This window comes from Amblyraja radiata, chromosome 6, assembly GCF_010909765.2.
Source record: "Amblyraja radiata isolate CabotCenter1 chromosome 6, sAmbRad1.1.pri, whole genome shotgun sequence".
In the NCBI taxonomy this organism is placed as follows: domain Eukaryota; kingdom Metazoa; phylum Chordata; class Chondrichthyes; order Rajiformes; family Rajidae; genus Amblyraja; species Amblyraja radiata.
The window spans coordinates 18,538,417-18,560,219 of NC_045961.1; the positions used below are offsets into that span (position 1 = coordinate 18,538,417).

The 21,803-nt window shown below is 45.4% G+C and overlaps 1 protein-coding gene across 1 annotated transcript in view; it reads left to right on the forward strand.

The window, feature by feature from the left end:
- The window catches only part of LOC116974696 (copper-transporting ATPase 2-like), a 59,737-nt gene that overhangs the window by 16,800 nt on the left and 21,134 nt on the right, over nt 1-21,803 (forward strand). Inside the window, exons 6-10 of the mRNA XM_033023416.1 lie at nt 6,517-6,750; nt 8,517-8,608; nt 11,827-11,954; nt 18,806-18,960; nt 21,010-21,144. Coding sequence (XP_032879307.1) covers nt 6,517-6,750; nt 8,517-8,608; nt 11,827-11,954; nt 18,806-18,960; nt 21,010-21,144 — 744 coding nt within the window. The remainder of the gene's footprint in view (nt 1-6,516; nt 6,751-8,516; nt 8,609-11,826; nt 11,955-18,805; nt 18,961-21,009; nt 21,145-21,803) is intronic.

Below are 21,803 nucleotides of genomic sequence, written 5' to 3' on the forward strand. Positions count from 1 at the left end.
CCCTGTATGCAAATTGATGATGGTCCAGTGAGGCATGGATGCTGGATTTGATGTGAGAGAGGACCAGCTTTTTAAAGCACTTCATGGGTATTGGAGTTAGGGCAACCGGGCGGTAGTCATTCAGGTTGGTGACTTTTGACTTTTTCGGCACCGGCACTATGGTAGCTGTCTTCAGGCACTTGGGGACCGTTGCCAGAGATAGAGACAGGTTAAAGATCCTCGTGAATACCTCCGCCAGCTGTACAGCACAGTCCTTAAGTACCCTTCCTTGGACTCCATCCGGGCCTGCCGCCTTGTGTGGATTGATCCTATGCAGAGCGCACTGTACCTCCTGAGTGCTCAATGTTAAGTCCTGTCCCTCCGCCATGGCCGGGGTTATTCCATCCTGGTGGTGTTGCCAGTTTCGAAGCGGGCAAAGAAGGTGTTTAGCTCGTTGGCCAGTGTGGTATCACTGTGGGGGCAGGCGGGGCTGCTCTTGTAGTCAGTGATGTCCCTGCCACCCTGCCACAAGCTTCTGGTGTCCGTGGTATTGAAGTGGTCTTCCACCCTTTGCCTGTGGATGTCTTTGGCCTGTTTTATACCTTTGTTCAGGTTTGACCTGGCAGCACTGTATGCAGAACTGTCGCTGGATTTAAAGGCATTGTTGCGTGCCCTTAGCATATTCTGAACCTCCTTATTCATCCACAGTTTGGGAACATCTTTATTTTCTTGTCCACTGTGACAGACTCCACACAGCAGTTGATGTAGGAGAGCATAGTGGATGTGTATTCCCCCAAGTCTACGTCTGTACCACTGATAGCCTGTTGTGCAAACAGGTCCCAGTCGGTGAGATCAAAGCAGTCCTGGAGTTGTAGGGTGGCGTCCTCGGGCCATATTTTGACCGTCTTTATTGCAGGTTTGGTTTTGCGGATGAGAGGTTTGTATGCAGGCAGTAGAAACAGTGAGAGGTGATCGGATTGTCCCAGGGATGGGCAGGGGAGAGCTCTGTATGCGTCCTTGATGTTGGTGTACACTTTATCCAGCGTGTTTGAGCCCCTGGTAGGGCACTGCACATGCTGGTGGAATTTGCAGAGTGCAGCTCGTAGGTCGACCTGATTAAAGTCCCCTGCAACGATGAAGGCACCGTCGGGGTGAACATCCTGCTGCTTACTGATGGCCGAGTGCAACTGTGCTAGCGCTAGATTAGCATTAGCCTGTGGTGGGATGTATATGGCCATGATGATAACCACAGTAAACTCCCGAGGCAGATAAAATGGCCTACATTTAAGCAGTAGGTATTCCAGGTCTGGGGAACAGTAGCTCTCTACTGCAGTGTTGGTTAGGTCCACAGCCCCGTCGGGAACCAGCGCGCTGTGCCAGGTCTCTGTGTAGATCAGCACACAGCAGTCTTTCAGGGATCGCTGCATGTTGATCCAGAGCCTTATCTCATCCAGCTTGTTGGTGAGTGACCGGACATTTGCGAGAAAGACGCTTAGTAGCGATGGTCTTTGTGGAGCCCTCCGTAGCCTGTCCTGCACCCCCGCTCGCCTTCACGTTTCTGGCAAGATTAGCAAGTTTGCTGATTATACAGAAGTGAGTTGTTTTGCAGATAGTGAAGATGGTTGTGAAAGATTGCAGCAAGATCTGGATCAATTAGCCAGTGGGCAGAGGAATGGTTGATGGTGCATGGTTCCTTGAAGGTCGAGTCACAGGTACTTAAATCACAGTCACAGATGGTCAAAAAGTATTTTGGCCTTCATCAGTCAGAGTATTGAGTATAGAAGTTGGGAGGTCATGTTGCAGTTGTATAAGACGTTGGTGAGACCGCATTTAGAATACTGTGTTCAGTTCTGGGGACCTTGTTATAGGAAAGATGTCAAACTAAAAAGAGTACAGAGATCCCCATCCTGGATCAGTCCAATCAGGGTTGTGTCGTCCGCAAACTTGAGAAGCTTGACAGAGGTATCTGTGGAGGTGCAGTCATTGGTGTTGCGAGAGTAGAGGAGAGGGGAGAGTATGCATCTTGCAGTGCTCCTATGCTGAGGGTTGGCGGGTCCGAGATAAGCTTTCTCAGCCTCACATGCTGCTTCCAGTCTGTCAGAAAGCTGGTGATCTACCGACAGAGGGGTTCAGGCACAGTCAACTCAGAAAGTTTGGAGCGTAGTAGCTCTGGCACAATGGTGTCGAATGCAGAGCTAAAATCAACAAACAAAATCCTTGCATAGGTCCCCTGACGGTCTAGGTGCTGGAGGATGAAGTGCCGGCCCAGATTGACTGAGTCATCCACAGATCTATTGGCCCAATATGCAACCTGCAGAGGGTCCAGCAGGGGGATTGTGACATTTTTCAGCTTGGCCAGCACAAGCGTTTCAAGGGTCTTCATGACTCCAGAGGTCAGTGCGACAAGCCTGTAGTGATTAAGACCAGTGATCCTTGCCTTTTTGGGTACAGGGACAATAGTGGAGACTTTGAAGCAGGCAGGAACAGTACATCTTTGCAGGGACTGGTTAAAAATGAGTAATTGGGTGTGAAGTGGTGATTGTAGTGGGGTGGGTGTAGAAGTGTTGGTTGGAGTGGGAAAGGATCCACTCTTTTCATACTGGAGTCTTGCCTTAAGTAGGTGTGAAGTGGTGAATGGGAAGGAGAGGGTGCAGGGTCCATTATTTGCAGACTGGGGGTCTGGCATGTTTGTGGGGAGGGGGTTTCTGGGTTACGTTTCTGATTTTCAAACCATATAACCATATAACAATTACAGCACGGAAACAGGCCATCTCGACCCCTCTAGTCCGTGCCGAACACATAATCTCCCCTAGTCCCATATACCTGCGCTCAGACCATAACCCTCCATTCCTTTCCCATCCATATAACTATCCAATTTATTTTTAAATGATAAAAACGAACCTGCCTCCACCACCTTCACTGGAAGCTCATTCCACACAGCTACCACTCTCTGAGTAAAGAAGTTCCCCCTCATGTTACCCCTAAACTTCAGTCCCTTAATTCTCAAGTCATGTCCCCTTGTTTGAATCTTCCCTACTCTCAGTGGGAAAAGCTTTTCCACGTCAACTCTGTCTATCCCTCTCATCATTTTAAAAACCTCTATCAAGTCCCCCCTTAACCTTCTGCGCTCCAAAGAATAAAGCCCTAACTTGTTCAACCTTTCTCTGTAACTTAGTTGCTGAAACCCAGGCAACATTCTAGTAAATCTCCTCTGTACTCTCTCTATTTTGTTGACATCCTTCCTATAATTAGGCGACCAAAATTGTACACCATACTCCAGAATTGGCCTCACCAATGCCTTGTACAATTTTAACATTACATCCCAACTTCTATACTCAATGCTCTGATTTATAAAGGCCAGCACACCAAAAGCTTTCTTTACCACCCTATCTACATGAGATTCCACTTTCATGGAACTGTGCACAGTTATTCCCAGATCCCTCTGTTCACCTACATTCTTCAATTCCCTGCAGTAAAACGCATTCAGGCCGTTCGTCAGCTGACGATTGTCCAAAGAGCGGGAGGTTTCCTCTTATGGCTGGCGATTTCTTGCATGCCCTTCCAAACTGAAGAAGAGTCACTAGATCCTGAACTTTCTCACGGAGCGACCGCAGGCAGTGAGACTGGGCCCGCACCTGTCCTCCACCATCACCCTGAGCACCGGCACACCACAGGGTTGTGTACTAAGCCCCATGCTCTACTCCCTCTTCACTCACGACTGTGTCCCTGCATTCGACACCAACACCATCGTGAAGTTTGCAGACGACACAACAGTGATTGGGCTGATCACCAACGGTGATGAAACAAACTACAGAGCGGAGGTGCAGAACCTGGCGGACTGGTGCGCCAATAACAACTTGGCACTAAACACCTCCAAGACCAAGGAGCTGATTATTGACTTCAGGAGGTCCCATTCTGGAGAATATGCCCCAATCTCCATTTATGGGGAAAGTGTGGAGAGAGTGTCCAGCTTTAAGTTTCTGGGCACTCACATTTCAGAAGACCTCACATGGTCCACAAACACCGCCGCGCTGGTCAAGAAGGCACAGCAACGACTGTTCTTCCTGAGGACATTAAAAAAGACTGGTCTGCCCCAACAGCTGCTGACAACGTTCTACCGCTGCACCACAGAGAGCATACTAACGTATGGCATCTCTGTGTGGTATCTCAGCTGCACGGAGGCGGAGAGGAGAGCTCTTCAGCGCGTCGTCAACAGAGCGCAGCGGATCATCGGGACAGAGCTACCAGCCTTGGAGGGCATCTACCACACGCGGTGCCTCAGGAAGGCCCTCAGCATCCATAAGGACTCATCACACCCCTGCCACGGTCTGTTTCAACTACTTCCCTCCGGCAGACGTTACAAGGCCTTCTACGCCCGAACCTCCAGACTCAGGAACAGTTTTATCCCAAGAGCTATAGCGGCTCTGAACCGGCCCTAATGAGTGCCCCCCCCACCCACCCCCTTTGGACAGTCTCCCTCAGATGGTCACGTCAATCAATTCAGCTTGTTTATTTATGTATTGTATTTATTTACCTTTCTTGTACATCAGGGGAGCTGCATACTAAATCTCGTTGCACTGACGTGCAATGACAATAAAAGATATATTATTATTATTATTATTATTATTATTAGCTGAGAACATGCTCCTGAACTTCTCATAGTACCTTTCCTTGGCAGCTCTGATTGTTCTTCTCAGCTCTTTATCGATTAGCCAATCTTTTAACTCTTTAACGATTAGGCTATCGGCTTGACGCATATTTGCCCCCCCCTCCCCCCGATCTCGAAATGGACATGTTACATCTGTATATAATGATCTCATTAAAATGCATATTTATGTCACAAATTATGGAATTCATATTTTTCAGTATTGTTATCAAAGAAATGAAAGCATTTCCAATTGTTTGATATTGTTCAATATCATTCATATGGAGAAAATATAATAGCTCTAAAACCTACCTTAATTTTGCAATCTCACTAAGGTTAATCCGCCTTTCCCTCTCCCCTCTACCTCTCTCTCCCTCCCCCATCTCTCTCTCCCCTCCTTCCCCTCTCTCTCTCTCCCCCTCCCCTCCCCCTCTCGCATTCCCCCCTCTTTCACCTTCCTCCCTCCCACGCAGCGTTGGATGGCTCGCGGCGGTGGGGGGGAGATGCGAGGGCCGCGGGGGGGGGGGGGGGGGGGGGCCGGGCAGAAGAAAGGTGTGGGCCCGGCAGGAGAGGGTGGTGGCGTGGGCGGAAGATGGCGTGGGCCCAGTGGGGGGCGGGGGGGTGTGTGAGGCGAGGGTCCGCGGTGGGGGGTGGAAGAAAGGCGTGGTCCCGGCGGGAGTGGGGGGTGGCGTGGGCGGAAGATGGCGTGGGCCCAGCGGGCGGAGGGTGTGGGGGGTGGTGTCGTGGGCCCGACGGCGGGAGAAGTGAAGGCCAGGTCGGAGCGGAATGGCGTCTGGTGTCGAGGTTACAGCCGCTGCCAGTCGTTCCAGCTCCCGCCAGGCGACGGGAGAACTGTCTCCTGTTAGACCCTTCGCGGGTAGCTTGCCACCCAGGATAAAAACTAGACTCCCCCTCCCGCAACGCAATATTCCACTACTTACCAGAGTAGACATGAGGCATCCAGGCGATCGCTGACTGTGTGGGCTGCAAAATGCTCTGGAGACTTTACGCCCCACCCAAGGTTTCCATGTGGTTCCCGGAGTTTTTTGTCAGCCTCCCTACCTGCTTCCACTATAGTGGCTCGTATTGTATTTATATTGTATTTATTGTATTGTATTGTATTGTATTGTATTGTATTGTATTTATTTACCTTTCTTGTACATCAGTGGAGCTGCACACTAAATCTCGTTGCACTGACGTGCAATGACAATAAAATATATATTATTATTATTATTATATTATTAAAGTCTCCAGAGGTTTCCGTTCAGGTTTCCTAAGTGGGACAGGGCCATAAGGAATGCCAGTATAGAGCAGTACTGGGGGAGAGGAGATGGGATGGACATTGGCAGGTGATAGGTGGAAAAAGATTAGGAGAATATGATGGAGAATAGGTCTTGGTCAGTTCATTATGTAAATCATTCTATCTTATAAAGTTTGATTTATCTGGTGACCGCATAATTTGTCAATAAATAAATTTTGCTCACATGAGTTTGGGTGCTACGTAATTGGCTTGTGTACTAGAAATTCTGATATGAAAATTGATAACTCCAATTTATTGTTATGCCTTGCATTTTATGATGATTAAAATGATTTAATCTATTTTGGGGCATTGAAGAATGTATTAAAACCTTCAATTAAAAAACAAAAAAGAATTGTCCAGTAACCTTGGATAAACATTTCAGCTGTTGACTCAGCAGTGGCTTTTAGTCTTGAATATTCATGAGGATATTTATATATGAAAAAATAAAATGCATTAAACAATTTTAATTGAACGACTAACACACTACTCAGGAGAACAAGGTGTAGGAAGAGGATTATTCACTGATGAACTTACCTGTTCTATGTTCCAAGCATTTTATTGAAGTAGACTCCTAATTAATATATTTTTAAAGTTTTTTGGAGGACGGTACTTCTACATTCAAACCTACAAGTCTCTGATACACAAATCTGCCAGTATGGATATGCTGATCGTTATGGCCACTACAGTGGCATATCTGTATTCCTTGGTAATACTGATTGTGGCCATGGCAGAAAAGGCAGCGCATAGCCCAGTGACTTTCTTCGATACTCCACCCCTGCTGTTTGTCTTCATTAGCTTGGGAAGATGGTTGGAGCATATAGCAAAGGTGATTATTCACATATAATTTACCAGGTAAAGTTATTTTCCATCTGAAAATATTTTATATTTGTTATTCAATATGTAAAGCACATTTTATTTACTGTGTGCTTGTTTTAAGCTTTTTTTTCTCTCTTCTGAAGTCAGTAATCTTTATGGATGATATGGTTTTGTTGTTGCCAATTGTGATCTTTAGGATGCCGGAAGGATTGTTCTGGTCAATGACAATGACAATTACATTGATAAAGCTTTGGATTGTGGAAGCCAGCAAAACAAAACTGTTTTTATTCCCTGAAAGTATTCATCTTCTAACTTGCAAGCTTTTGCTGAATTATTTTTCATCTTCTAATTCAAAACCATGAATCCAATTGCAGAATAATTTCTGACCACATCAGTCAATACCTTCAAAATCATTGGGAAAACCTGGAGTGGTTTGGACTCTGTGGATACATTAGATGATGTTAGCCATTATTTCCTGTTGCATATTTACAGACGTTTCATCCTGATGGAACCAAGGCATAATGGCACCTATAAAAAGTTAAAAACTAGACGATGTGCAGCTATCAACAGAGTTGCATGAACTGTTATATGATTACTGGCACTTTTTTGTCTACAAACAAAGTACTAAATACAAGCATCTTCTAGTTTTATTTTGGCCTTTGCAAACTTGATTTGGGAATTCTCTATGGCAGTAATTCCTTGGGGAAAAAATTGAGATTATTTGATGCACATTGCCAAATGTGGGTAGTCCTAGGTAATTGATCCAAGTAGTTGCCCAAGAAATGTATTTATTGGATATAATAACAGGGATGTGATGCTGCTGCTTTATCAGGCATTTGTCAGACTACCTTTTGAGTGGTTTTGAGCATTTCTGGGCCCCATATCTGAGGAAGGGTGTGCTGGAATTGGAGAGGGTCCAGAGGAGGTATGTGAGAATGATCCTAGGGATGATTGAGTTAACATATAATGAGTTTAATGGCACTGGGCCTATATTCACCAAAGTTTAGAAGGCTGAGGAGGGGTGGGGCCTCATTGAAACTAACTGAATAGTGAAAGTCTTGAATAGGACGGATGTGGAGATGTTTTCATTAGTGGGAGAGTCTAGGACCAGAGGGCACAGCCTAAGAATAAAAGGATGGACCTTTAGAAAGGAGATGAGGAGGAATTCTTTAGTCAGAGTGAATCTTTAGTGAATCTGGAATGCGTTGCCACAGACGGCTGTGGAGGCTAAGTCATTGGTTACGTTTAAAGCAGAGATTGACAGATTCTTAATTAGTAAGGGTGTCAAATGTTATGGGGAGGCAGGAGAATGGGGATAGGAGGGAGAGATGGATCAGCATGATTGATTGGCGGAATAGACTTAGTTTAGTTTAGAGATGCAGCATGGAAATAGGCCCTTCGGCCCACCGAGTCCACGCCGACCAACGATCTCCGTACACTACTTCTATCTTACACACTAGGGACAATTTACAGGAGCCAACTAGCCTGTAAACCTGCATAACTTTGGGATGTGGGAGGAAACCAGAGCACCCGTTGAAAATTTGCACGGTCACGGGAGAATGTGCAAACTCCATACAGACAGCACCCGTAGTCAGGGTCGAACCCGCGTCCCTGGCACTGTAAGGGCCGAATGGCCTCATTCTGCTCCGTTGACTAATGAACCGGGAGAGACTTCAGAAAATCAAGAGCGATTTGAAAATGAATGGGAAGACCATGGGGACAGCTAAAGGGATACCAATATCTTAATAATAAAATTACAACAACTTTTTATTGTAGAGGAAGACTTCAGATGCATTGACTAAGTTGCTCTCACTTCAAGCTATGGAGGCAACATTGGTAACACTAGGACCAGACAACTCAATACTGAGGTAATTTGTCATTTTGCAGTACCCTCTAAATATTTTGAGATTTTAACGTAGATAAACCTGGAGGCTGCAACGAATCGTCCGATCAGCAGAGAAGGTTATTGGCTGCAACCTTCCCTCCATTGATGAACTGTACACTGCAAGGGCCAGGAAGCGAGGGGGCAAGATCATCTCTGACCTGTCACCCTGGCCACAAACTCTTTGAATCACTTCCCTCTGGAAGGCGACTCCGGATTGTCAAAGCTGCCACAGCCAGATATAAAAATTGTTTTTATCCATGAGTAGTTGCTCTACTCAACAGCCAAAAATCTGTAGCCTCCCTTTGATCTGGTATTTTGTTGGTTCACATGCTTGATCAATGGTGTTTTATCATTAATGTTTTATTATTATTAATGTTTAGTGTTTTCTGAGTCATTCGTAACTGCCACTGTACGTCATGTTGTTACTTGTGGGCGGAGCACCAAGGCAAATTCCTTGTATGTGAATACTTGGCCAATAAACTTACTTAAATGCTACCATCTAGTATGTTGTAGCTTTGCTTAAATGTTTTTCTATTTTTACTACTCCAGCTACACCTTTCTACTCGATCTGTTTTACAAATCAACTTGCTCTTAGGCTCCATCAACTTCATTGGGTAGGACTCCGAGAAACTGCTCAAGAATGGTGCATCTTGATTGCTGATACAATTTCTTCATACCAACCTACAAAGTTAGGAAGTGTCTAGTCTCAATACCTTCCCAAATAATAAGCTAGGCTAGTCTATTTAAGGCATGAAAGAATAGCAGATGAAAAATGCTATCCATACATAACTAAAACTGATCTTGTTATCTTCAGGTTTGCGCGGTCATTCTATTTGCGCATAAACGGTATGTGATAGCGCTACGATTTTTCGCCAGCTTACTCACCATTCTCCTCTGCTACGATTGCACCAAGTTTCGTTCCGATCAGTGGTCTAATGTAAAAATTAGCAAGGATTAAAAACCGCGCATGTCCAGATCGATCTACTCTCCTGTCAGTCGGAGCCGCGTGGATTGGTCTTTTCTCCTGGCACCCCGCGGGATGGTCCAGCCCTTCCTGCGCCATCGCATCTTTACTGGAGCTGAGGGAAGCTCTGGATGGCCGGCGGAGTTCTCCAACCAGACACAATTTTCGGAGGGACTGGAATCGGCCCAGTGCGGAGTCGGAGCTGTCGCCAAACGGAAAACGGAAACTCTGATCCCGGCGGAGGAGAACGTGTAGCGACCAGCGCCCGTTGTGAGACCACATCGCCCGCTGTGAGTCCTCCAGCCCCTTCCCCTCTGGGGAATATAATTAATATTACCAAAATATCACCTTACCTTTATATTTAATCTTATCTCACATTATTGCTTTTTAGTTGACTTCTGTTGGTTTTTAAAAGCATCCCAATCCTCTAGTTTCCCATTAATCTTTACATGTTATATTTCTTCTCTTTTGCTTTAATGCAATCTTTAACTTCCTTTACCTGTCACAATGGACTCAGTCTTTCCTTGGTATGTTTGTTCCGCTTTTGGATTGAAAAAATCCTGTGTCTTCCAAATTACTGCCAGAGGCTACTGTCATTCCTGCTGGGGTCCACTTCCAATCAACTTTAGTCAGCTCCTCCCTCATGCCTCTAGTTAGTTTTACGCAACAATAGTTCCAATACATCCGATTTCATCTTCTTCTCAAACTGCAGGTTGAATTCTAGTATATTATGATCAATACCTCCTAGGAGTTCCCTTCACCTAAAGTCCTCTAATCAAATATGGTTCATTACACAACACCAAATCCAAAAAAATGCCTTTTCCCTAGTGGGCCAAACCATGAGCTGCTCTAAGAAGTTATCTGGTAGACATAGAGATGTTTTCGGCACAACTTGCCCACACCAAACAGCGTGTTCCATCACACTAGTCCCACCTGCCTGCATTTGGCCCATATCCCTCTAAATCTATCCTATCTATGTACCTGTCCAAATGTTTCATACTTATGTCACCTGGTTTATGTCACCTGGTTCTTGATTTTATACACCTCTCTTATAAGATCACCCCTCTTCATCCTGCGCTCCAAGGAATAGAGTCCTAGCCTGCTTAACCTCTCCCTCTGGCTCAGGCCCTCGAGCCCTAACAACTCCCACGTAAATTTTCTCTGTCCCCTTTGACAACATATTTCTTATGACATGGTGCCCAGATTGAACACTATACTCTTAATGGGGCCTCACCAACGTATTCTATAACTGCAACATGACCTCCCAACTTTTATACTCAATACTGGTCTTGCCCATGTCAGTCTTCACAAAATTCAACACCTCACATTTCTCTGTATTAAATTCCAACAACCATTCCTCTGCCTAACTGATCAAAGTCCTGATGCAATTTTGACAACCATCTTCATTATCTACAATGCCACCCACTTTAGTGTCATCTGCAAACTTGCTAATCATCCCAAGTGCATTCTCATCCAAATCATTGATATGTGACAAACAGCGATGGGCCCAACACCAAACCCTGAGACAAACCATTAGTCACAGGCCTCCAGAACAAGGCATCTCATTCTACAAATTCCTTCTCTTGGGATCAATACTAAACTGATTTTCCCAGTACATGCATATTGAAATCCCCCATGAATACTGTAACATTGCCTTTCTTATATGTCTATTCTAATTCCTGCTATTTGGAGGCATGTATATAACTCCCATCAAGGATCCTACATCTTCTGATTGTATGTTGTTTCTTGCTAAGGATTGGATTTCATTTGTTACCAGCAGAACCACCCCACCATCCTCTGCCCACCAGCCAGTCTTTTCGATAGGATGTGTATTCGTAGATGTTCAACTCCCAGTTCTGATCCTTTTTCAGCCGCAACTCTGTAATGCCCACAACGCCAAACCTGCCAATTTCTAACTGCGCTATAAGTTCATCCACCTTGTTTCCTATACTGAGTGCATTTAGATATACCACCTTCAGTTCTGTGTTCACCACCGTTCTTTTCAAAATGGATGACATTTTGTCGGACGTTGGACTCTTGTCCCCTTCTAAACTTCCAGTCCTGTTTCTTATTCTGGAGACATTGGTAACCTCTCCTGTGCTCTCCTTTCATTTAACATTATTCATACTTTTCCAATCTATTGAACCCATTGTACCAGAATGCATTATACCAAAAATTGTTTTGTTTTTTACATTCTGTATAAATACAAATATTCTCCTTTATTCTGCTTCTTTCAGTGAGGAGGAGATACCTGTGGATCTTGTCCAGAAAGATGATTTTCTCAAGATCCTCCCTGGTCAAAAGTTTCCCGTGGATGGAAAAGTTGTGGATGGTACCTCAGCGGCAGATGAATCTCTCATTACAGGTATGTTTTGATATTTAAAATACACTGGACTCCCAATGTGTCTTCTGTGGTTTTCCTTTAAAGAAGCCAAATGTTTATCTGCCAATAAGCAAATACCATCAATATGGAAAAGTATTTACAGATTTTATTTACTAATTTTCAACATCTACCCATTGCTGACAATGTCAGCATTCATTACACAGTTTTCACTGTTTGGAAAGGCCTTTCAGGCCAAGCAGTAACGAAGGAACGATGGTATATTTACATGTCAGGGTGTTGTGAGCTTTGGAAGTAGTAGTGTTACTATGTGCATGCTGCCCATGTCCTTCTTGATGGCAGTGTCAAGGAATTGGGAAGTGATGCTGGAGTGGCCTGGACATGTAACTATGATACTCGTCAGGCAGCATCACTGGAGAAAAGGAATGGGTGACGTTTTGTGTCAGGACCCTTCTTCAGACTGAAATTAGGGGGTGGGGAGGAGTGGGTGAAGAGCTGGAGGCGAGAAGAGGTGTGATCTCAAGAGATAAACTTATCTGAGGAGCTGTGGAACTGATAAAACGACTAGGAAAGGTGGGGGGAGTGTCGGTAGAAGTTACTTAAATTAGATAGTTCAATGTTCATACCACTGTGTTGTAATCTACCCAATGAAATATGAGGTGCTGTTCCTCCAATTTGCATGTGACCTCACTCTGGCAATGGAGGAGGCCCAGGGCAGAAAGGTCAGCATGGGAAGGGGAGTTTAAATAGTTGGCAACCGGGATATCCTGTAGGCCTAGGCAGACCAAGCATACGTGTACAGTGAAACTATGTCTATGTTTGGTCTCGCCTATTTACAGGAGCCTACATCGGGAACACCAGTTACAGTCGATGAGGTTAGACGAGGTACATGTGAACCTTTGTCTAACCTGAAAGGACTGTAGGAGTCCCTGGATGGAGTCGAGGGAGGAAGCATGAGGACAGCTGTTGCATCTCTTGCAGTTGCAGGGGAAAGTATCCAGGGTGGCAGTGGTGTGGGTGGGAAGAGATGTGAAGCTAGGAGTTGTGGAGGGAGTGGCCCTGTAGAAGGCGGGAAGTGGTGGAGATGGGAAAATCTGATTAGTAGTGGGATCCCTTTCAGAGGTGGGATCGGAGGATAATATGGTGGATGCAGGGGCTGCTGGGTAGCTATCCCCCCCCCCCCCCCACCTCTCTCTCTCCTTGGTCCCCTCCTCCACTAGTCGTTTACCAGTTCCACAGTTCTCCACATTTCTCTTGAGATCTCACCTTCTCTAGCCAACAATGGACCTACCAGGCACAACCCCATCTGAGGTCATTTGTGGCTGGCCCTGATTGGTCCCGGTCTTTTGTCACTTCCAGCTCTTTGGCGACGACAGATGGCACAATGGGCTAAGTGTTCGGCTGGCAACCGGAAGGTAGCCGGTTCGAATCCCGCTTGGAGTGCATACTGTCGTTGTGTCCTTGGGCAAGACACTTCACCCACCTTTGCCTGTGTGTGAATGTGTGTGAATGTGTGTGAGTGATTGGTGGTGGTCGGAGGGGCCGTAGGCGCAGATTGGCAGCCACGCTTCCGTCAGTCTGCCCCAGGGCAGCTGTGGCTACAGAAGTAGCTTACCACCACCGAGTGTGACTGAGGAGTGAATGAATAATGCGATGTAAAGCGCCTTGAGTATTAGAAAGGCGCTATATAAATCCCATCCATTATTATTATTATTCATCCTCCCCCCCCACCACCCCACCCCCCCTCCTACTTTCAGTCTGAAGATGGGTATCCGACCCAAAACATTGCCCATCCTTTTTCCTCCAAAGATGCTGCCTGACCTGCTGAGCTACTTCAGCACTGTATCTATTTTTGGTATAAACCAGCATCAGCAGTTGTTTGTTTCTACTGTAAATTTGATGCATTTTTTTAGATGGTACATATTGCTGCCACTACAACACTAGTAAAGAGAATGATTATTTGGCTAGATGGTACCAATGAAGCAGACCTTTTTGTCCTGAATGATAGCCCACTCCTGAGAGTCGTTACATCTACAAATAAAGAATATTCCATCATGTTGCGGCTTTGTGATTTGTAGATGGTGAAAAGGTATCAGGAGGTTGGTCACCCATCACAGAATACGTAGTCTGACCAGCTCTTGGAACCAAAGAGGTTATGCTGGACTATTTATAGTTCTGGTCAGTAGTGATCCTGATAAGATTGTTATGCTTTGGGGCGCTACTTGTTGAATATCAACGTTCGGGTGGTTAGTCTCTCTCTAGTTGAAGGTCACTACCTGCAGGCACGGAAATCGCTATCAAAATATGGTGGGGACACAATTTCCTGGCGGTCGCGCGCACATGCTCACACTCACACTCACACACACACACACACACACACACACACACACACACACACACACACACACACACACACACACACACACACACACACACACACACACACACACACACACACACACACACACACACACACACACCACACACACACACACACACACAAGCGAGGCTTCAGAGGCTTAATTCAGCGCTAAATGCAGCTCAACTCTGCTGTCTCGCCGGGTTAACCAACAGCCCTGCCTGGACTGACGGGTCACCAGCACTACTTCTCCGCGTTGGCTGTAAACCTGGGCCATATTTCCCGCAAGTCCAGGCAGGGCTGTAGGTTAACCTGGCGGGACAGGCTGAGTTGAGCTGCATTTAGCGCTGCATCTCTGCGCTGGCTGTGGGCCTGGGGACACCGCTCCCGACTGACTCCCGACGTCTCTGGCCATCCCCAGGCGTGGGCATTCGGGTGGGGACAGGGATGGTCCAGTGGTGGTTTGGCAGCGATTGCAGCGCTGGAGCCCGGGATCGATCCTGGCTGCGGATGAGGCGCAGGTTTGTGTCAGGGCTGCCGAGAATGTTTTGGCACGTCTCCCTCCTACAATCACCGTGCTCTATCCTCAGTCCCACCCCCCCTACATTCGCCTCTAATCGACACTTCCCTACTACAATTATCGCGTGGAATCATCATGTAACTGCTGCTGCACCATTGCCTGCTGACCGACGTCTCTCTCGTCCAATCGGCGCCCTCGATCAGCAGTCCCACCCCAAATGTCTCGCGGAAAGCGGAGATTTCACCAGGTTTTAAAATCCGGATTACAAAAAATGGGGGGAATCGTCCCGCACCTCTCAAAATAATAGGGGGACGTGTGTCCCCTGCCCCCACCGGGATTTCTGCCCCTGACTGCCTGGCATAAATATTACTTACCTCGGGTCCTATGGTCCACCTAAACCTGTGGTCTAAATCTTGCTGCATATAGTTATGGACTGAGGAATTGTAGGATTTGAACATTATGACATTTTCAGGGACATATCCACTTGGTAAAATTTTAGAGCCCATTATAAAGGATGAGGTTACAGAGTACTTAGAAGTTCATGATAAAATAGTCAGCATGATTTTGTGAAGGGGAGATCTTACATGACGAATCTGCTGGATTTCTTTGAAGAAGTAAATGGTAGGACAGACAAAGGAGAATCAGTGGACATTAGTTTGCCTAGATTTTCAGAAAGGCTTTGATAAGGTGCCACACATGAGGCTGCTAAGGAAGATGACAGCCCATGGTATCAAACGGCAGATACTGGCATGGACAGCAGGTTGGCTTGATGGCAGATGGCAAAGAGTTGCAAAAAAGGGGGTATTTTCTGGTTGGCTGCTGTGACTAGCGGAGTTCTGCAGGGGTCGGTGCTGGGGCCGCTACTCTTCACGTTGTATATTAATTAATTGGATAAGGGGATAGAAGGCTTTGTGGCTAAGTCTACAGAAGGACTTGGACAGATTGGGAGAGAAGTGGAGGACTTGGACAGATTGGGAGAGAAGTGGCAGATGGAATATAGTGCAGCAAAGTGTGGAGTCATGCATTTTGGTAGTAAGAATAAAGACGTAGACTATTTTCTAAATGGGGAGGGAATCCTGAAATCGGAGGTGCAAAGGGACTTGGGAGTGCTGATGCAGGATTCCCAAAGAGTTAATCTGGAAGTCGAATCAGTAGTAATGAAGGCAAACACAAAGCTAGCATTTATTTTAAGAGGGCAAGAATACAAAAACAGGGATGTAATGCTGATAGGGCGCTGGTCAGGCCGCAGTTGGAGTATTGTGAGCAATTTTGGGCACCATAGGAAGGATGTGCTGGCCCTGGAGAGGGTCCAGAGGAGGATCACAAGAATGATCCCAGGAATGAGTGAGTTAACTTATGATGAATGTTTGATGACACTGGACCTGTTCTCGCTGGAGTTTAGAAGAATGAGGGGAACCTCATTGAAATGTACCAAATAGTGAAAGGCTTGGATAGAAAGGATGTTCCTACCAGTGGGAGTGTCTAGGACTAGAGCTCAAAGCCTCGGAATTAAAGGACTTTCCAGTAGGAAGGAGATTAAAAGGAATTTCTTTAGTCAGAGGGTGGTGAATCTGTGGAATTCATTGCCACATAAGGCTGTGGAGGCCAAGTCAATGGATATTTTTAAAGCAGAAATAAGATAGATTCTAGATTAGTACAGGTGTCAGCGGTTATGGGGAAAAGGGCAGGAGAATGGGGTTAAGAGTGAGAGGTAGATCAGCCATGATTGAATGGTGGAGTAGACTTGATGGGCCGAATGGCTTAATTTTGTTTCTGTTACTTATGGCCTTATGACCTGATGATGTAAATAAATCTCTGAGGATAGTTGAAGCTGATTGACTTGAGGGTCCCCTGCAGTCCTGAGGCTTGGGTGATTCACCATAGATAACCATAGCCACCGACCGGTCAGATCTTTCAGTGACCAGAGAAACATCCTGCAGGGAATATGATGTTTTGTAGTCTTAAGATGTGTCCCTATCCATGTTCTCTTGAGATGTTGCCTGACTGCTGAGTTACCCCAGCACTTTGTGTCTTTTTTGTGAACGAGCATCTACAGTTCCTTGTTTCTACAAAATGTTTTATACTCTTGCTTTAAAATATTATATATTGGACCTGTGGGTAACGTGAGTTGGAATTGTATTTAGTTTTGCCATCTTACTGCAATTGCTTATTCAGATTTTTTTTCAATAATTCAATTTTCCAATGCCTAAAGATCACACTAACATTTCATGAGTAGATGATATTTGCTCTCTATTATGGGAATATTTAAATTTTCAATGTTTTTTATTCATAAATCTAAGTGATAGTTGTGAAATAGTACATAGCATTTCACAACATTACACACTTTGACTCTTCAATTATTTTACCTGTGGGATTTAATGCTTTCAACAGAACTCATTATCCACTCAACCCACTCAACTGTTTTGAATAAACTCACTGCCCATAGTTATTTGGATATGTATCAATCTACAGAATTATTCTATAAAATGAGCCCCCATGTGCCACTAATTTTGTTTTTAGTAAATTGACTAAAAGCTGCAACCAGACAGGAATTTCAGTAACTGTTGACCAAAATGTGAAGTTAGTAAGGTGCCCTTGCCCTCTATTGTCTGATGCAGTCTATAGTTGCCCCCCGTAGATTCACACTGTGTAACTGATATATAAAGGTGGCTCCATCCTCAGCCCCAAGGTTGAAATAAAATATAACGGCTGACCAGGCCATGTCCTCTGTTTTAGCAGTAGCAGATTAAGAATGTCTATTGTATTTGTAAGCATTAGAAACATTCAAAACCATTCATAAACTTGTTTTTTTAATGCAATTATTAAGTGAAGTAAATTGTTAAGAAATGACCTTGTCAAGATTACAAGGTAAATATATAGGTATGTGTTGAAAATTAAAAGTCTGCACATATGTAAATTTAAAATGAAAAGAGAAACTTCTGCAAACACTTAGGTCACATCTGCGAAAAGAGATCTCTTTTCAAGCATTTTTGACAGACACATTATTTCCATAGTGTGATTTGACTCGCCTTCATCCACCCGTAAGATTTTGATGTCTCATTCCCTCCACCACCACCATTCGAGCTTCAGTTATTGCCACGATTCAGTCAGTTTTACCTCTGGAATTATATGTGCAAGACTATTACAATTATTGAATTTTACAGGAAGAAGAAATTCCTGTTAACTTTCATTCGCACTTCACCAGTTTGGATCTGTGATCCCTTGTTTTACCTTCAGAGTTTAATTTAGATAATGCGCCAGGTAAACATTTTTGATCATTAAGAATTTTACTAGATTCCTTAAAATACAGGATGTGGAGTATTTGGAAAGGGTACTTAGGTTTACCAGAGTTATCCCAGGAATAGAGGGTATTATCTATCAGGAGAGGTTGGACAGATCTGAATTGTTTTCTACGGAATGCTGTAGGTTGAAGAGCGACCTGATAGAAATATATAAAATGATGAGAGGCATAGATAAGGTAGACAGCCAGAATTTTTTTGCAGGATGGATGAACCAAATACTATTGTTTTAAGGTGAGAAGTGCAAAGTTTAAAAGAGATGTGTGAGGGGCAAAGTTTAAAGGAGATGTGCAAGGCAACTTTTTACAGAGGGTGTTGGGAAACGGGAACATGCTGCCAGGGTTGGTGGTGGTGGAGGCAGATACAATCGTGGCATTTCAAAGGCATTTTGGATATGCAGGGAGTGGAGGTTTAGGGATTATTCACAGATAGATAAAAGTTGGTCTTGGCAACATGTTTAGCATAGACATGTGAACTTTATTCAAAGCACAAGCATTCCCTCTCAGCTGTCTCTCAGCTCTCGAACGTCCTATTTATTTCTTGAAAAGAAGATCGACAAATATCTAACCATTGTTCAGCTTTGTTTTTTATTTTGAATTGGTATTTTGCTTAAATACGTCTTGGATGTCCATACCGTGTATGGAAGTAAGACTTTAAATTTATACTGTACAGGATTAACAGTGATTTTACTTTTCAGGAGAGTCTATGCCAATTGTGAAAAGACCAGGAAGTATAGTGATTGCTGGATCTATTAATGCACAAGGAACTCTGTTGATTAAAGCAACCCATGTTGGTGCAGACACGACATTATCACAGATTGTCAAACTAGTAGAAGACGCGCAGACATCAAAGGTAAATCTGCCACTTTATGCTTACAAATGAAGATCTAGTTTTACTTGTGTATACATTAACACTGTCAGGGACTGCACAGTGATGCAGCCAGTAGAACTATTGCAGTGCAACAGCCCACGTTCAATCCTGACTTTTATCTGGATAGTATTTGCATTCTGCCTGTGATCACATGGTTTTTCCAAAGATTTGCAGGTTGGTAGCGCATAGGTGACTGGTATAATCTGGAGTTAGTTGATGAGAATGTAGCAAGAATAAGCTGGGATTGGTGTAAATGAGCACTTGATGGTTGGTGCAGATTTGGTGGATAGAAGGACTTGTCACTGCACTGCATGATTTTATGACTCCAACCAGATTATGGTTAGCCATTAATTTGTGATGAATGTGTAAAATTATACAAAATCATAATATTGCGGAAACTATAAATCTTTTTTGAGTGATTTTCATGTGACTTTAAGCGTAAGCCTGTTGCTCTATGTGTATTGATATATGCTGTCTTGATTGGATATGGAGTCATAGAATATAGAACAATACAACGCAGGAAAAGGCCCTTCGGCCCATTGTCAATGTCGATCACGATGCCAACGGATGTCACATAAGAACAATGTGAAGTTGAAGTAGATGTATGTCTTTGCATTGAGAAGCTGTGATTGAAGAAAAATTAAAAGGCAGTCACCAATCCAATAAAGCCTGAGAATGTTGCAAAGATGAGGTTGTTCATAGTGGAGCAATTATGTGCACAAAAACCTGGAGCAGCTCAGCGGGTCAGGCAGCATCTCTGGAGAAAAAGAACAGGCAACGTTTCGGGTCGAGACCCTTCTTCAGACAGAGTAAGGGGAAAGGGAAACGAGAAAAATAGACAGTGATATGAGGAGATATAGAACAAACTAGACTAAGTGGGACCCGTTGGGTCCCATTGTCACACGGGAGGCTTGGTCCCCCAACGCAATATTCCACCACTCAAGCATAGCCCCCAACTGGGCAGGTGCGGCTGATGGGTCCCAGTTGTGACGCCCCTGATCCCCCCTCCTCCTCTCACCCCCCCCCACTCCGCCCCTTGCCCTTTCCCACCCCCCATGCACTCACTCCATCACCCCTCAACCCCCCTCCCCTCTACTCTTAACAGCCCTCCGGTGGTGCTGCCATTCCCGCCCATTGGGTTCCCATTGTGACGTAGAACACACAGTTATCACTGCGCAGGCGCAGCTGACGGGCCCGGCAAGTGGAAAAGGGATTTATTACAGCTTAAAATGTGAATAACTCTTAAAATATAACAACAATTTAAATGTTAAAGATCAGCTTTATTCAGTCCATTATTTCCTGTTGCGTCTCTTGTTGCGTTCTACAGCTGGGGGAGAGGGACTACTTCAGGCGGGGGCTGTCGGGGGCCGGTGGGGAGGGGGGGGTGGAAGTGCTGCCGTGGCCTAGCACTGCACTTACTACTGCACTCCCGCTGCCCTGGCCTATCGCTGTCGTGGCCTACTGTGGCCGTGGCCTGTCGCTGCCGTGGCCTACTGTTGCGCTTCAGGCGGGGACCGATGGGGAGCATCCTGCAGTTGGGGATGGGGACAGCTTCAGGCGGGGACTGGTGGGGGGGGGGGGGGTGAAGCGTCCAGGTGGGGGCCAGCGGGAGCGTTCTGTAGTCGGGGGATGGGGACGGCTTGAGACGGGGGCTGTTGGGGGCGGTGGGGGGAACGCTGCTTTGGCCTACCGCTGCTGTGGCCTCCCACTGCCACTGCCTACCCCTGCCGCTGGCTACCCCTGTCGCTGCCGTGGCCTGCCGCTGCCGTGGCCTGTGGGGGGGTGGGGGGGTTGTGGGGGCGGGGGAGGGGGAGGGGGTGTGTGTGGGCGAGGTGGTTGTGGGGGGAGGTGGTATGGGGCATTGTGGGGGGAGGAGTGTGTGTGGGCTGGGGGGGGGAGGTGTGTGTGGCTAGAGGGAGGGGTGTGTGGGCGGGGGCATGTTTTAAGTAAGATTATTTTTCAGCTGAGAATATAATTCTTGACTTTCATCTGATTTTGTAAATTTTAAGTGGTGCATTTTGAATTTTGCAGGCTCCCATTCAACAGTTTGCAGATAATCTGAGTGGATACTTCATTCCCTTTATTGTTACAATGTCTTTGCTTACATTCGCTGCCTGGGTTACCGTTGGATTTGTTGACTTTGAAATCATGAAAAGGGGCTTGCCAGTGAGTAGCAATAAAATGCATGAAACACCTGTCACAGTGGAACTTGACGCTCCAATACTTTGTCTAATTTGTTTTAATGTAAGTTTAAAATAAATGTCAACCGAGACTGCGGATGCAGAAACGCAAAGTGTTGGAGGAACTCAGCACATGCCCATTCCCTCCACAGATGGTGCCTGACCCACTGAGTTCCTCCAGCAGTTTGTGTTTTAAAATAAATGTCAGCTTCATGCAAAGTATCTGGACAAGGCTTTTATGCTCCCCCTTGTAAATCCAACATGAGAAACAAAGGTGGATGTGGGGAATCAGAAAGCAATTAATTTTCAACTTTTATCAGTTTATAAAAACGTCATTTAAAAAAAAAATCTCAAACACCATCAATTGCTAGGGAAGAATTGAGGAATGTTTGAGTCATGGGAATGGGGCACCTAGAGTCATAAAGTCATACAGCGTGGAAACAGGCCCTGCGGCCCAACTTACCCATGCTGACAAACATATCCCATCTATACTAGTCCTACCTGCCTGCATTTGGTCCAGATCCCTCTAAACCTATCCTAATCATGTACCAGTCTAAATGTCTCTTAAACGTTGCGATAGTACATGCCTCAGCTACTTTCTCCGACAGTTTGTTCCACGTACCCACAACCTTTTGTAATAAAAAA